A 12,510-nucleotide genomic window follows, 5' to 3' on the forward strand; every position below is an offset into this window, starting at 1 on the left:
ATTAAATTGAGATCCCATGAGGAAATATTGTATAGGTTGGGCCTGTATCCATCGGCGTTTAGAAGATTGAGAAGCGATCTTATTGAAACATTTAAGATCCTGAGGGGATTTGACAGGGTGGGTGCTGAAAAGATGTTTCCCCCTGTGGGAGAGACCAGAATTAGGGGTCACAGTTTAAAAATAAGGGGTCTCCCATTATGCTGGAGATGAGAAGAAATATTTTCTCTTGGAGGGCTGTGAATCTTTGGAACTCTCTTCCCAGGAGAGCAGTGAAGGCAGTGTCATTGAATATTTTTAAGGTAGAGGTCGATATATTCTTGACTAACAAGGGAGTCAAAGGCTATTGGGGGTCAGCGAAATGTGGAGTTGAGACTATAATCAGATCAGCCATGATCTTATTGAATGGTGGAGGAGGCTCAAGGGGCCAAATGGCCTACTTGTGTGCCTAATTTGTATGTTCTCATATATGTTCCATCTGCCCGTTCAAGTGGATGTCAAAGATCCAATGATATTATTCAAAGCAGAGCAGGTGTTTTTCTAAGTGGCCTGAAGAACATTTATCCCTCAAACACTACCTTGCAGATTGCCTGGCCATGCATTTGGATGCTGCTTTCAAACTGGGTGTCACATTTGCCAACATAACAATAGTGACTACACTTCAAAATCAATTCACTGACCATGCAATGCTTTGGCATTAAAGGTGCTGTAAAGGTATATGTGCTTTTTCTTTTTGTGTCCATGATTTAAGGGAATTTACACATGGATAAAGGGGCCAAGGCTGAGGTATTGAATGAATACTTTGCATCCGTCTTTACCAAGAAGGTAGATGCTTACCCAGGCCATGGTGACAGACAAGGAAACTCTGTCCAATAGAAGGGTTAAAAATTGACAAGTTTTTGAATAGGCTGTCGGTACTTAAAGTTGACAAGGCACCAGGATTGGATGAGATACATCCAAGGATATTGAAGGAAGTGAGAGTAGAAATTGCAGGGGCACTGGCCATAATCTTTCAATCTTCCTTGGACTTGGGGGTGGTGTCAGAGGACTGGAGAATTGCAAATATTATGCCCTTGTTCAAAAAAGGTTGTAAGGATAAGCCCAGCAATTACAGACTGGTCAGTTTAACTTCAGTGGTGGGCAAGGTTCTATAAACAATTATTTGGGATAGAATTAGTGGTCATATAGTGGAAAAATATGGGTTGATAAGGAAGGGCCAGCATGGATTTCTAAAGGGGAAATCGTGTTTAACTAACTTGCTGGAGTTTTTTGAAGATGTAACAGAAAAGGTCGACAAGGGTAATGCTATTGATGGACTGTACGTGGACTTTCAAAAGGCATTTGACACAGTGTCACACAACTGATTTGTGAGAAAGGTTATTACTCATGGAATAAAAGGGACAGTAGCAACATGGATACAAAATTGGTTGAAAAATAGAAAGCAGAGAGTAATGGTCAATGGATATTTTTTAGGCTTGAGGGAGGTTTGTAGTGGAGTTCCCCAGGGGTTGGTATTGGAACCCTTGCTTTTCCTGATATATATTAATGATATAGATCTTGGTGTGCAGGGGACAATTTCAAAGTTTGCGGATGATGCGAAGTTTGGGAGTGTTGTGAACTGCGAGGACGACAGTGTGGAACTTCAAGAGATCATAGACAAGTTGATGGAGCGGGCAGATAGGTGGCAGGTGAAGTTCAATGTAGAGAAGTGTGAGGTGATGCATTTTGGTAGGAAGAACATGGACAGACAATACACAGGGTGAAATTTTGAAGGGGGTGCAGGAACAGAAAGACTTGGGTGTATATGTGCATTGGTCATTGAAGGTGGCAGGACAGGTGGAGACAGCATAATAAAGCATATAGTATCCTGGCTTTATTAATAGGGACATAGAGTACAAGAGCAGAGAGGTTATGCTGAATTTATATAAGACACCTGTTAGACCTCAGCTGGAGTATTGTGTACAGTTCTGAGCGCCACGTTTTAGGAAGGATGTGAACACATTGGATAGAGTGCAAAATAAGTCTACAAGAATAGTTCCAGGGATGAGAAACTTCAGCTATGAGGGTAGATTGGAGAGATTGGGACTGTTCTTCTTGGAGAGAAGGAAATTTGATAGAGATGTTCAAAATCATGACGGGGCTGGACAGAGCAGATAGGGAGAAGCTGTTCCTGCTCGTAAAAGGATCAAGAACGAGAGGGCACAGATTTAAAGCAATTTGCAGAAGAAGCAAATGTGATGTGAGAAAAAACTTATTCACACAATGAGTGGTTTGGGTCTGGAATGCACTGTCCGGAAGCGTGGTGGAGACAGGCTCAATCGAGGCATTCAGGAGGGCATTAAATGATTATTTGAACAGAAACAATGTGCAAGGGTATGGGGAAAAGACAGGGCAATGGCACTAGGTCATAATGCTCATTTGGAGAGCCAGTGCAGAAACGATGGGCCGAATAGCCTCCTTTTGTGCTGTTAAAATTCTATGATTCTGTGAAGGAGGGGTAATTGGTCAAGACCACTGCTGCTTCTAGCTATAGAAAGCAAGAATTCTTAAAGTTAAAATCCTACATAAATATCTTGTGGCATATTAGCCTTTGATTTGATGTTTTTTTAAATTCTTTTTCATTTTCAAACCTGTAAATGCACATATGGTTGAAAATTAATTCCTATAATAGACGAACTTAAAGCACCATTGCTGGATGTTTCTTACTGATGCAACAGATGCAACTGTTTCCTTAGCTCTGCTAGTTTTTCAAATAATGTCATTTACTTGAAGAATGCTTGTAGCTCTATCAAACCCCTATTTTGAAATGGTTAAAATAAAATGAGGTAAACTGAGGTGGCTCAAGTGGGAGCTACATTTTCAGCTTACATCACTTTGTGAAATTGGGAAGGGCAAGACTCTGCATATGGTACTCAAACGTATGGCTCTCCAGCTTTCCAATGCTGTTCTGACTATTAATACCCAAAAATATCTGAGAAGACAGTCAGTTCTTTGCAATCACTAAATTTTGAGTTTATTTTTAGATTAAGGGTTTGCCCTTCTTGTGGGGTTGTGTTCTTCTATTTGTTGCAAATGTACCAATCATACAACAAGGATAGGTAAAACAATAATGTGGGCTCTTTATTAGAAAATAAGACTGTACATGTATAGTGTTAACTGGGAAGTTGTGGAGGCATATCTGACCTCTATTACTGCTGTTGTATCCTGAGTACAAAGTCATGGCATTACACGTCACATCCTGTCTCGATGTTAGTGATAGACACCTCCGTTAAGGTACATCACATCACAACATCCTCCTTTTATCTCAACTAGAGGTTCACTCCTAAGGGATCAAGCTATTTACACGACAGCAAAAGAAAATAACATTGTGTCTGAATATACCATTTTCCAAAGCAATAAATTTACAAATTACTAAAAGGTATTGACAATTTGCTTATGCAACCAAGCTTGGTTTTAGTGATCTTGGTTGGAGGTTGCTTTTCAGAATGCTGGTTAGGGATGCTGTTGCTTCTTAGAATGTGTTCTATTCTCAGTAGGATAACTGAGTGTTTCTGGCTGCAGTATTGTTCTAATTTGGCATCTACTTTGTCACATTGTCATGCCATTTGGTGTACATACTTGGTACAACCTTGGTTCTGGACATATGCTGACCACTACTGCTGGACTTTACCTTATATCATTTGGATGTTGAACTCGAACATTTTGCCCAACATTCAGGTTGGACAATTTGTTACCCACATGCCAGTCATGGACATCTTTCATCTTTCGCTGTTTCTCTGTTATTGCACCTTGTACACCTGGGAGTATTGTTGAGTGATGATTGGGGTGGGTTGTCTGCAATTGTGTGCTGAATAGTAATTCCACATTGGTTCTGCAATATGCTGAAGTATGCTAGTACGAAATGGGTTCAAATGGTATTGACTATGTGTCAGCTGATGATCTGCATTTCAGAGTTAGGTCGTCTTCACCCAGTGTAAGCACAGGGTTTTCAACGGTACTCTTTTTGGCCTATGGTCCTTGTTATTGTCTTGATGAAAACATGGATGGCGACCAAGGGGAAGTGCCTGCACGCTGTTAGGCCTGTGATCACTGGACCCTTGATGTCCACAATATAAAGTACCTGGGGTGACCAGGGTGAGTTATTGTTGCCACACTTGAATATAATGAATCTCAAGGATGGAATCTCTGAGCTGTTGCACATAGTGAGTTTGGCAGTGGCTGGTTGAATCATCACTTGCCACGTCTGTGGTTACATACTTCAGTATGTGAAGTGGAAGGATGTTTACACTTGCACCAGTATCCAGTTTTGTATTTGTGAACGTATAATCTGGATGGTGGCAATGGCTTCTGTTGGTACCACTGTGCCACTTATGTTTTTTTGATGTTCACCATCTTGAATGTCTGTTCACTTTGTGTATCAATGACCTAGTTGTTCTCATGATCTGACCATATACCTCGGTTGGACATTTCATGGATTGTATTTTGATTATGTCTATTACGTGCTCTTGGTTGATTGGAATGCTGCACCTGTCTGGTCTTTGATTGTGGCTTCCCATGACGTTGAATCGCTTGTTCAAATCTTTGCTTTCTGCACTGGTGCTTCCAGTGTCCTCTGGTCCCGCATGCCTTGCATAGTTAAAAGCTGGGCAATTTCTGGATGCATGTATGAGGACATACCACCCATATGGCTTACTAGGGCTTGCCTATATTGACAATTGTGCCAGTGGTGGATAAATTGCACTTAGCCTGTCCACCCAGTCATATGGTTTCATACTTGCATCCACTTTGTAGTAGTGCTTCCACATTCTAACCTTTGGTTCGGTTCAAGAGGTCTTTTTGGAACTTTTCTACTAGGGTAGTTGCTGCCATGAGCTCAATTATTCTGTTGGCTGGCTGGGCTGCCATGAAGTTGCAATCATGCCCCTTGTCTCTGTATCTACTTATAAAATGATCAAATGATCTCTATCAGTTGTTGCTGAAAATACATAAATCCTAGATGGTGTATTTGGAAGTTGAGCTTGATCTGAATGTTGACCATATTTTATCTGGATTTTTAAGGTCATCATACAACAGACTGAGGCATTCAGTCTGTGGAGGCCTTCATTGCCTACAGCAATTTTAAGCTTCATGGCTTGTTTATCTGATTCAGAAATATTGAGGTCAGAAAACATAGCTCTATGTGTTGCCAGAACAAAATAAACTCAGATAGGAGATCTATTGCCTTCCAATTGATTGTTGGAAATTTTGAGAGGCCATCTTATGGTTTTTTAGGATTATTAAGCTTTTCTGGAACTGAAACAAATATTTAGCCTTTTCAGGACTTTGTTTGACTCTCTGAGTATTGTAAGTGGCCACAGCTCTAGCTGGTCATAGCTTATTGCTTGATTGCAATGGTGACACTGTTGAGCTGTTGCTCCCTCCTCCCGCAAAATAGTGATTTTGCCACCATTATGGCCTGCAAGCTTAAAAGGGAAAATTAAACAGTGAAAAAAAGCTTTTACAGCCTTCTTCAAGCTGTTAGGAGCTATTACTAGATAGACTCTTCTTCCCTAGCCCAGTGTCTAGTGTTTAATCTCCCCCTGACTTCCTGGAACAGTTAAAAATTCTCCTCTCTGTGGAGTTTTACTTAAAGCTAGAGCCCCTGTAGTTAGATATTTAATGTCTGCTCCTACACAAACTGCAGAGCAGAAAGGTTGAAACTACTTACGCTCTGAGATTGAACATTCTTCCCAGGACCCACTTGCTGGTTGGAGCAAGGTGTGATATCCCAACATGGAGGTGTAAGATTCCTACAGTGCTGCAGAATCATTTGCACACAAAGAATATTGATAATTATTTCACTTGCACACCGGTCCTTCTGCTGTGAGTGAATGGTTTGAGGCTTGTATGCTTCTCAGTCAACTCTTCTAAACAATGCTGCCACCATATTGCATTCTTCTATTTGTTGCAAATGTACCAATAATACTACAAGGATTGGTAAAATAATAACGTTGGCTCTTTATTAGAAGATAAGAGTTGACTGGGAGCCTGTGTAGGCACATTGACCTGTTCTACTGCTGTTGTATTCTGAATAGAAAGTCATAGGGCTACACCTCACATGCTGCCTTAGTGATGTGATTGACAATAGTTTGAGATATGCTCCCTTAGAGGTATATGTATGCCATATCAATATATGTACCAATAATTTGAATATGCTAGTCCACCCTTATGTGATAGTTATTGTCTTTTATAGTTATAACTTACTGCTGTTAGACATGCTAATGTTTTTGGGCTGGAGAGGATGCCTCATTTTCAGTTGATCATGAAGGGTTTTCCTAATGCAGTTAAGTTGGTCCAAAACATCACTTCTGTTGCTTTTATGCATTGCAGGACAAAGAAGTAATAAACTGGGAGCTTTATTAAAGACAATGCATGTACATTTAATGACTAAAAACGAGCAGTGAATAAACCCTGCCATTAACACAAATGAGTTTGTATCCATGATTTCAGATGAATTTACTTTGTGCTGTGCCATACGGAGGGGGCCAGATATTTTCCCAAGGAAAGAGGGAGAATTGGGGAGCGATTCTCTGGCCTGTCTTAGTATTCTAATTCTGAGTATTATTGGTAAAGGCCTCAGGCAGCTCATCGTTTTGGCCTTGGAATTGATTAGAAAGTCTCTCATGCCAGGGATATTAATTAGAATTAGCTCTGATGGCAGTTTTCTTTATAAAATTTGAAGATGGCATTCTTGTATCAGCACCTCTAATCTCTCTGTCTGTTATTTCAGAATCTCTACAAGTCAGAGTTCACTGGTATTATGAGAGGCATGGGCTGGGTCCCCATTGGCTCAGTGGAGGAAGAAAAGAATAGGCGAGCTTCAAATATCCTATGTGAAAAAAGATACCGTCAACACCCGGAGACTTTGAAATATACCATTGACATGGAATCCATGCCAATGGAGTTGGCAAAGGTCAATGCCAAAATCATGAATACGGTAAGAAGATCTTCTCATAAAACGCATTGATTGTGATGGCCCTTCATATCATTGAGAGAACCCATTATTAATCAAAATCAATTATTCTGCAGCAACTCTACAAGGAAGCCTGGGAAAAGGACAAGATTCAGGTCCATATGATGCCAGACTCACCAGAATTTTCTCTAGCTAAAGTGAACCAGTACAACATGAGCCAGGTAAAGAGTGCATTGCTCTGAATTCCTTGTTGTATATGTTGGCTACATACAAATGAATGGAAATTCTGATTCAGCAAAGAAACCCAAGCCAATTCAAGCTACACAGGGAAAATGAAACAAGTGGGTTCAATGAAATGGATCCAATGAGAAACACAGGCAAACCATTCTGTAAGATGGCATCAAATGAAATATTTAATGTCATTAGCTCCTGCCACCTCCCACCATCACGCATATACTAGAACATCAGGAATAATATAACTATCAAGGCACAAGAATCAGAAGACAGCAGAAGATTTGTACTTCATGTCTCTCAAAAGCTACCAGGCCAATTATGTGAAGCTCCACTACTAGCCACAGAGGGATAGGGTAACTAATTCATTGCCTGGATTCATATTCCAGCAAGGAAGAAAATACCTAGAGGATAACTACCCCCATCCCCTGGAGAAAAAACAAAGAACAATCTTCCAGTTTGAAACAAAATAAATACATACAATGAGGAAAAATATAGACATTTTATATACAGTTGTTGCACACTGTGAACTGAGCATGTGCTATGAGGCAGTAATTGGATTGAGATATTCTGATGAACTTGAGACAGAAGCAAATTATTTTAGTAAAATTATCAGGGGCCTGGAATTATGTTACTGCATTGTGTCTGTCAGACCAATTTTGTTTTCTGCGATGATTAGTCTGGTTACAATCTGGATTTGAGTTATTTTGAGTTATCTCAGTAAAGAGATCTTGGTGTCCATATACTCAAATCATTAAAGGTGGCAGGGTGGGTTGATGAAATGGTTAAAAAGCATATTGCCTACTTGAGTTTTTAAGTTGAGGCATGGAATATAAAAACAAAGATAACTTTATAAATTCCTGGTTGGGCCTCAGTTGGAGTATTGTGGGTGCACAGGTCTTAGAAAGGATACAAAAGAGACTTTTCAGGATGTTACAAGGGATGAGGGAATTCAATTACGATGTGAGGTTGGAAAAGTTAGGACTGTTCTCCTATGAACGAGGGAGGTTATGAGATTTTCAAGATAATGAGAGATGTTGATAGAGTAGATAGTGAAAAACCATTCCATCTGATGTGTGGATCAATAATAAAACCATTGGCAAGAAATCTAGGGGGGAAATTGAGGAACAATTTTGTTTATTTAAAGTTGTTGGATTCAACCTGAAAGGGTAGTGGACGCTGACTCCACGCGAACTGATCTTAGAAGGGATTTGGGCAGATACTTGAGGATGAGGAACTAACAGGATTATGGACAAAAAGTGGAGGGGTAGGAGTTAGCACGACAGCTCTTTCAAAGAGGCAGCTCTGATATGACAAGGCCTCTTTTGGTGCTGTAAATTTCTATGATTATCTGAAATTTCACTTGAAGATTTGCAACAATGCATGGCCTAAATTTTGGTTCTATATGTTAACAGAATGTAAAAAACAAAGTAAATAGTTGTACATCAATTTTTTGCACATTTTTTCTTAGTCATGTCTGTTTTAATTCATATTGTGGGGGAAAACAGAATAATTTTAGTTCATATTTACTCCTTTATAGAAAATGTACAGGCAAAGCATGGAAGAGGCAAAGAAGAAGGGATATGATCTCCGTGCTGATGCCATTCCAATCAAAGCTGCCAAAGCTTCGACTAACATTGCCAGTGACGTAAGTATTTTGCAGTAGCCACAGAAATCTATTATCTCCCTTTGTCTTATTGTGTGCCAGGCTTATCCTCTTTCAGCAGCCTATTTAAAATGTCTATATACAGATGCACCTTACCAGCAAGGGTGACACTACAGTCATCAATAGTCATGATGGGCTGAATGGCCTCTTTCTGTGCTATATCATTCTATGCTTCAAATCACAGGGACCTTGATCAACTTTCCCAACCTGAAATCAGAGTTCTGAGGCCATTTGTAGCCATTACCCTGGTTGAGAGCAAAATCAGCAAAGAATAGGGATTTTACCTGAATTTTGATCCTTATTGTCCAAACTAGTTTAAATTGAGGGAGTTGTGCACAATTGTACTCAATAGTAAACATTTATTGGGAACCTGTTTAAGTACCTGCCCATGTGCACAAATAAGGGATTAAATCTCACAGTGTGTAGATTTTGTGGCTATTTTTGGATTCATCTCCCCAGTATCATGCCTTTGGAATTCTCCACTGCAAAGAGCTATGGATGCTCAGAAATTGAGTATATCCAAGATAGAGATTGACAGATTATTGAATACAAAGGGACATGGTGATAATACGGGAAGGTGTAGCCGAGGCAAAGATCAGCCATGATCTTCTTGAATGGCGGAGCAGGCTTCAAGAGACAAATAGCCTACTCCTGCTCCTATTCCTTATGTTCTGATAATGCATTTGAAAGGTACCTCTTCAATAAAGATTGTAATATTATCCTCACTGTCTGTGCACGGTCTGGACAGGAATCAACCAAGCTGCATAAAAGTTTCTTCAACTTACACCTTCACAATTTGTGCCATTGCAATTTTACACCATTTTTGAAGTGAAACTTTGGAGGACTGTTTTGTACTCAAAAACAAGGAGAAATTGTTTCCAAATGCATTTTTCTTTCCTGATCAGTGCATTGAGATTTCTTATAGTTCAGAAGATTCTTTTTTAAACTTGCGGGTGTAATTGTTTTAACTTTTACTTTCTTACAGTACAAATATAAGCATGCTTACGAAAAGGAAAGAGGGAAGCAGGTTGGTTTCCGCAACTTGCAGGATGACCCTAAGCTGGTCCATTCCATGCGTGTGGCCAAGCTGCAGTCTGACCGTGAATATAAAAAGGATTATGAAAAGAGCAAGACCAGGTATCACATGCCATTGGACATGCTCAGTATTGTGGCTGCTAAGCATTCCCAGGGGGTAGCCACCAATATCAACTACAAGCAACAATTTCGCCGCTTCACCTATCTGCCTGATGCCATGAGCCTGGCACTTTCCAAAAAGATGATGGAGTTACAGAGTGAGGTGAGACCAGTTTTTTTTTTTCTGTTTGAAGCTACTTTAAAATTCTGAACCCGTGTTTAATATCTTGGCTGACTACTCACTTAACTCATAAATGGAAATGACTATCAGCGATCCAAACCAAGCTTCTTTCATTGTTAGAGTTTTGCTGTGGCTGGCGAATGTGGAAACATTAGTCTCAGGATTTACAGAAAGGGAGTGACAGAGTGAGGTGAGAGGGAAAATCCAGGGAGGGGCTGTCAGTATTGGTGGCAAGACCTCACCATCAATTTTTTTTTTGATTTTCCCACCGGCAGTTGGCCAGCCAGGTAGGCTGAACAATCGAGTGGGCAGAAGGTCTCATCCAGCAGGCAGGAGAGATTGGGGATAGGCTGATCGCGGGACAGGAGTCTTGAGATTGGGGGCTTGGGGAGATGGGAGTCACAATCAGCAGAAGGGAGGCTAAAGGTTTACTTGAGGGGCTGAGAGGAAGACTCCTCCCTGCTGACTCACAAGGAGCGCCTCGAGGGCGCTTGTAGCTGCTCCTGTTTCAGCTGTCAGCTCCTGTGCTGTCAGGTTTCCTGGGAAGCCTGCCAGCAGTGCTTCGATTTAAATCAGCCTCCCAGCTGCACTGTGATTCTTTAAGACAGAATACACAAATGGCCTGCTCCCCACTGCTATAACATGGCAGCAGGACTGGTTATAGTCACATCCCCTGATTTTTAATTTTTAACCCAAGCCTCTCCTGCCCATTGTGAAGGTGTAAATCCACCAAAAAAATATATAATTTCACTGCATATAGTGACTAGAGTAATTCTTTCCCTACATATTTATGGTCCAATCTGCCTATATTTGCAATTACCCATGATCTATTATCACCATTAAGTGGGGTCCTAAACTGCCATTTGACTTTAACACTTTAATCTTTGAATAGCATTGAAAATACTTGTCTCACTTTAACTTGTCTCGTTTCCTCCATATATAAAGTGTTGCTATGGGTACCAGTATGGCCCTAGTTATGCCTGTCTTTTTGTGGCGTATGTAGAACATTCCTTGTTCTAGTCCTACTCAGGTTCCTTCCCTCAACTCTTTTTCTGGTACATCATTGGCTGTATCGGTGCCGCTTCCTACTCTCGCCTGAAATTGGAAAAATTCATTGTGTTTGCGTTTCCACCCTGCTCTTACCTTCACATGGCCCATCTCTGACACGTCCCTTCCCTTCCTTGGCTTCTCTGTCTCCATTTCTGGGGATAGACTGTCTACCAATATTCATTATAAGCCCACCGACTCCCGCAGCTACCTTAACTACACTCCCTCATACCCTGTTTCCTGTTAGGGTTCCATTCCATTCTCCCAGTTTCTCCATCTCTGTCGCATCTGTTCTGATGATGCTACCTTCCACAATGCTGCTTCCATCATGTCTTTTCTCTCAACCAAGGTTTCTCTACCAACTGTGGTTGACAGGGCCCTCAACTGTGTCTGACCCATTTCCCGCACTTCTGCTCTCATCCTTTCCCTCCCAGAACCACGATAGTGTTCCCCTTGTCCTGACTTTCCGCCCTACCAGTTCCTGTATTCAAAGGATCATCCTCTGCCATTTCTGCCACATCCAGCATGATGTCACCATCAAATCAAACACATCTCCCCCTCACCATCTCCCTCTCACCCCCCCCCCCTCCCCCCGCCAACCCTGTCAGCATTGCAAAAGGACTATTCCTCTGCGACACTTTGGACCACTCCTCTATCACACCCAATACCTCATTCCTTTCCCAAGCCACCTTCACAAGAGATGTAATACCTGCCCCTTTATCTCCTCCTTCCTCACCATTCAAGCACCCAAACATTCCTTTCAGGTGAAGCAGTAATTTACTCGCACTTCTTTCCCTTTAGTTTATTGCATTCGCTGCTCACAATGTGATCTCCTGTACACTGGGGAGACTAAACACAGAATGGTTGACCGTTTTGTGGAACACCTTCGCTCAGTCCTCAAGCACAACCAAGACCTTCCAGTCGCTTGCCAATTCAATTCACCATCTTGCTCGCATGCTCATATTTCTATCCTTGGCCTGCTACAGTGTTCCAGTGGAGCCCAACACAAGCTGAAGGAACAGCATCTCAACTTCATATTAGGCACTTTACAGCCTTTTAGACTCAACATTGAGTTAAACAGCCTCCAACCATGAACTCTGTCCTGCATTTTGATTTTATTTTTTGCCAAGTGCCAGCCTGGATCTTGTTTTTGCTTCCAGACTGAGCTGATCTTTATTGTGCTTTTAACACCTACTCTGGATCTATGCTTTGTTTCTTTACTATAACCATTATCACCGCCTTTACCTTTTGTTCTGTGACATCTTTGGTATTTAATCTCCCAATCCTCTAACCGATCCCTAA

The 12,510-nt window shown here is 41.1% G+C and overlaps 1 protein-coding gene across 42 annotated transcripts in view; it reads left to right on the top strand.

The window, feature by feature from the left end:
* Positions 1 to 12,510, top strand: part of neb (nebulin) — a 284,616-nt gene that overhangs the window by 86,436 nt on the left and 185,670 nt on the right. For all 42 annotated transcript variants that reach the window (XM_041201321.1, XM_041201334.1, XM_041201338.1 and 39 more), the window contains 4 exons: positions 6,767 to 6,973; positions 7,066 to 7,170; positions 8,721 to 8,828; positions 9,832 to 10,143. In XM_041201321.1, coding sequence (XP_041057255.1) covers positions 6,767 to 6,973; positions 7,066 to 7,170; positions 8,721 to 8,828; positions 9,832 to 10,143 — 732 coding nt within the window. The remainder of the gene's footprint in view (positions 1 to 6,766; positions 6,974 to 7,065; positions 7,171 to 8,720; positions 8,829 to 9,831; positions 10,144 to 12,510) is intronic.

This window comes from Carcharodon carcharias, chromosome 12, assembly GCF_017639515.1.
Source record: "Carcharodon carcharias isolate sCarCar2 chromosome 12, sCarCar2.pri, whole genome shotgun sequence".
Lineage (NCBI taxonomy): Eukaryota > Metazoa > Chordata > Chondrichthyes > Lamniformes > Lamnidae > Carcharodon > Carcharodon carcharias.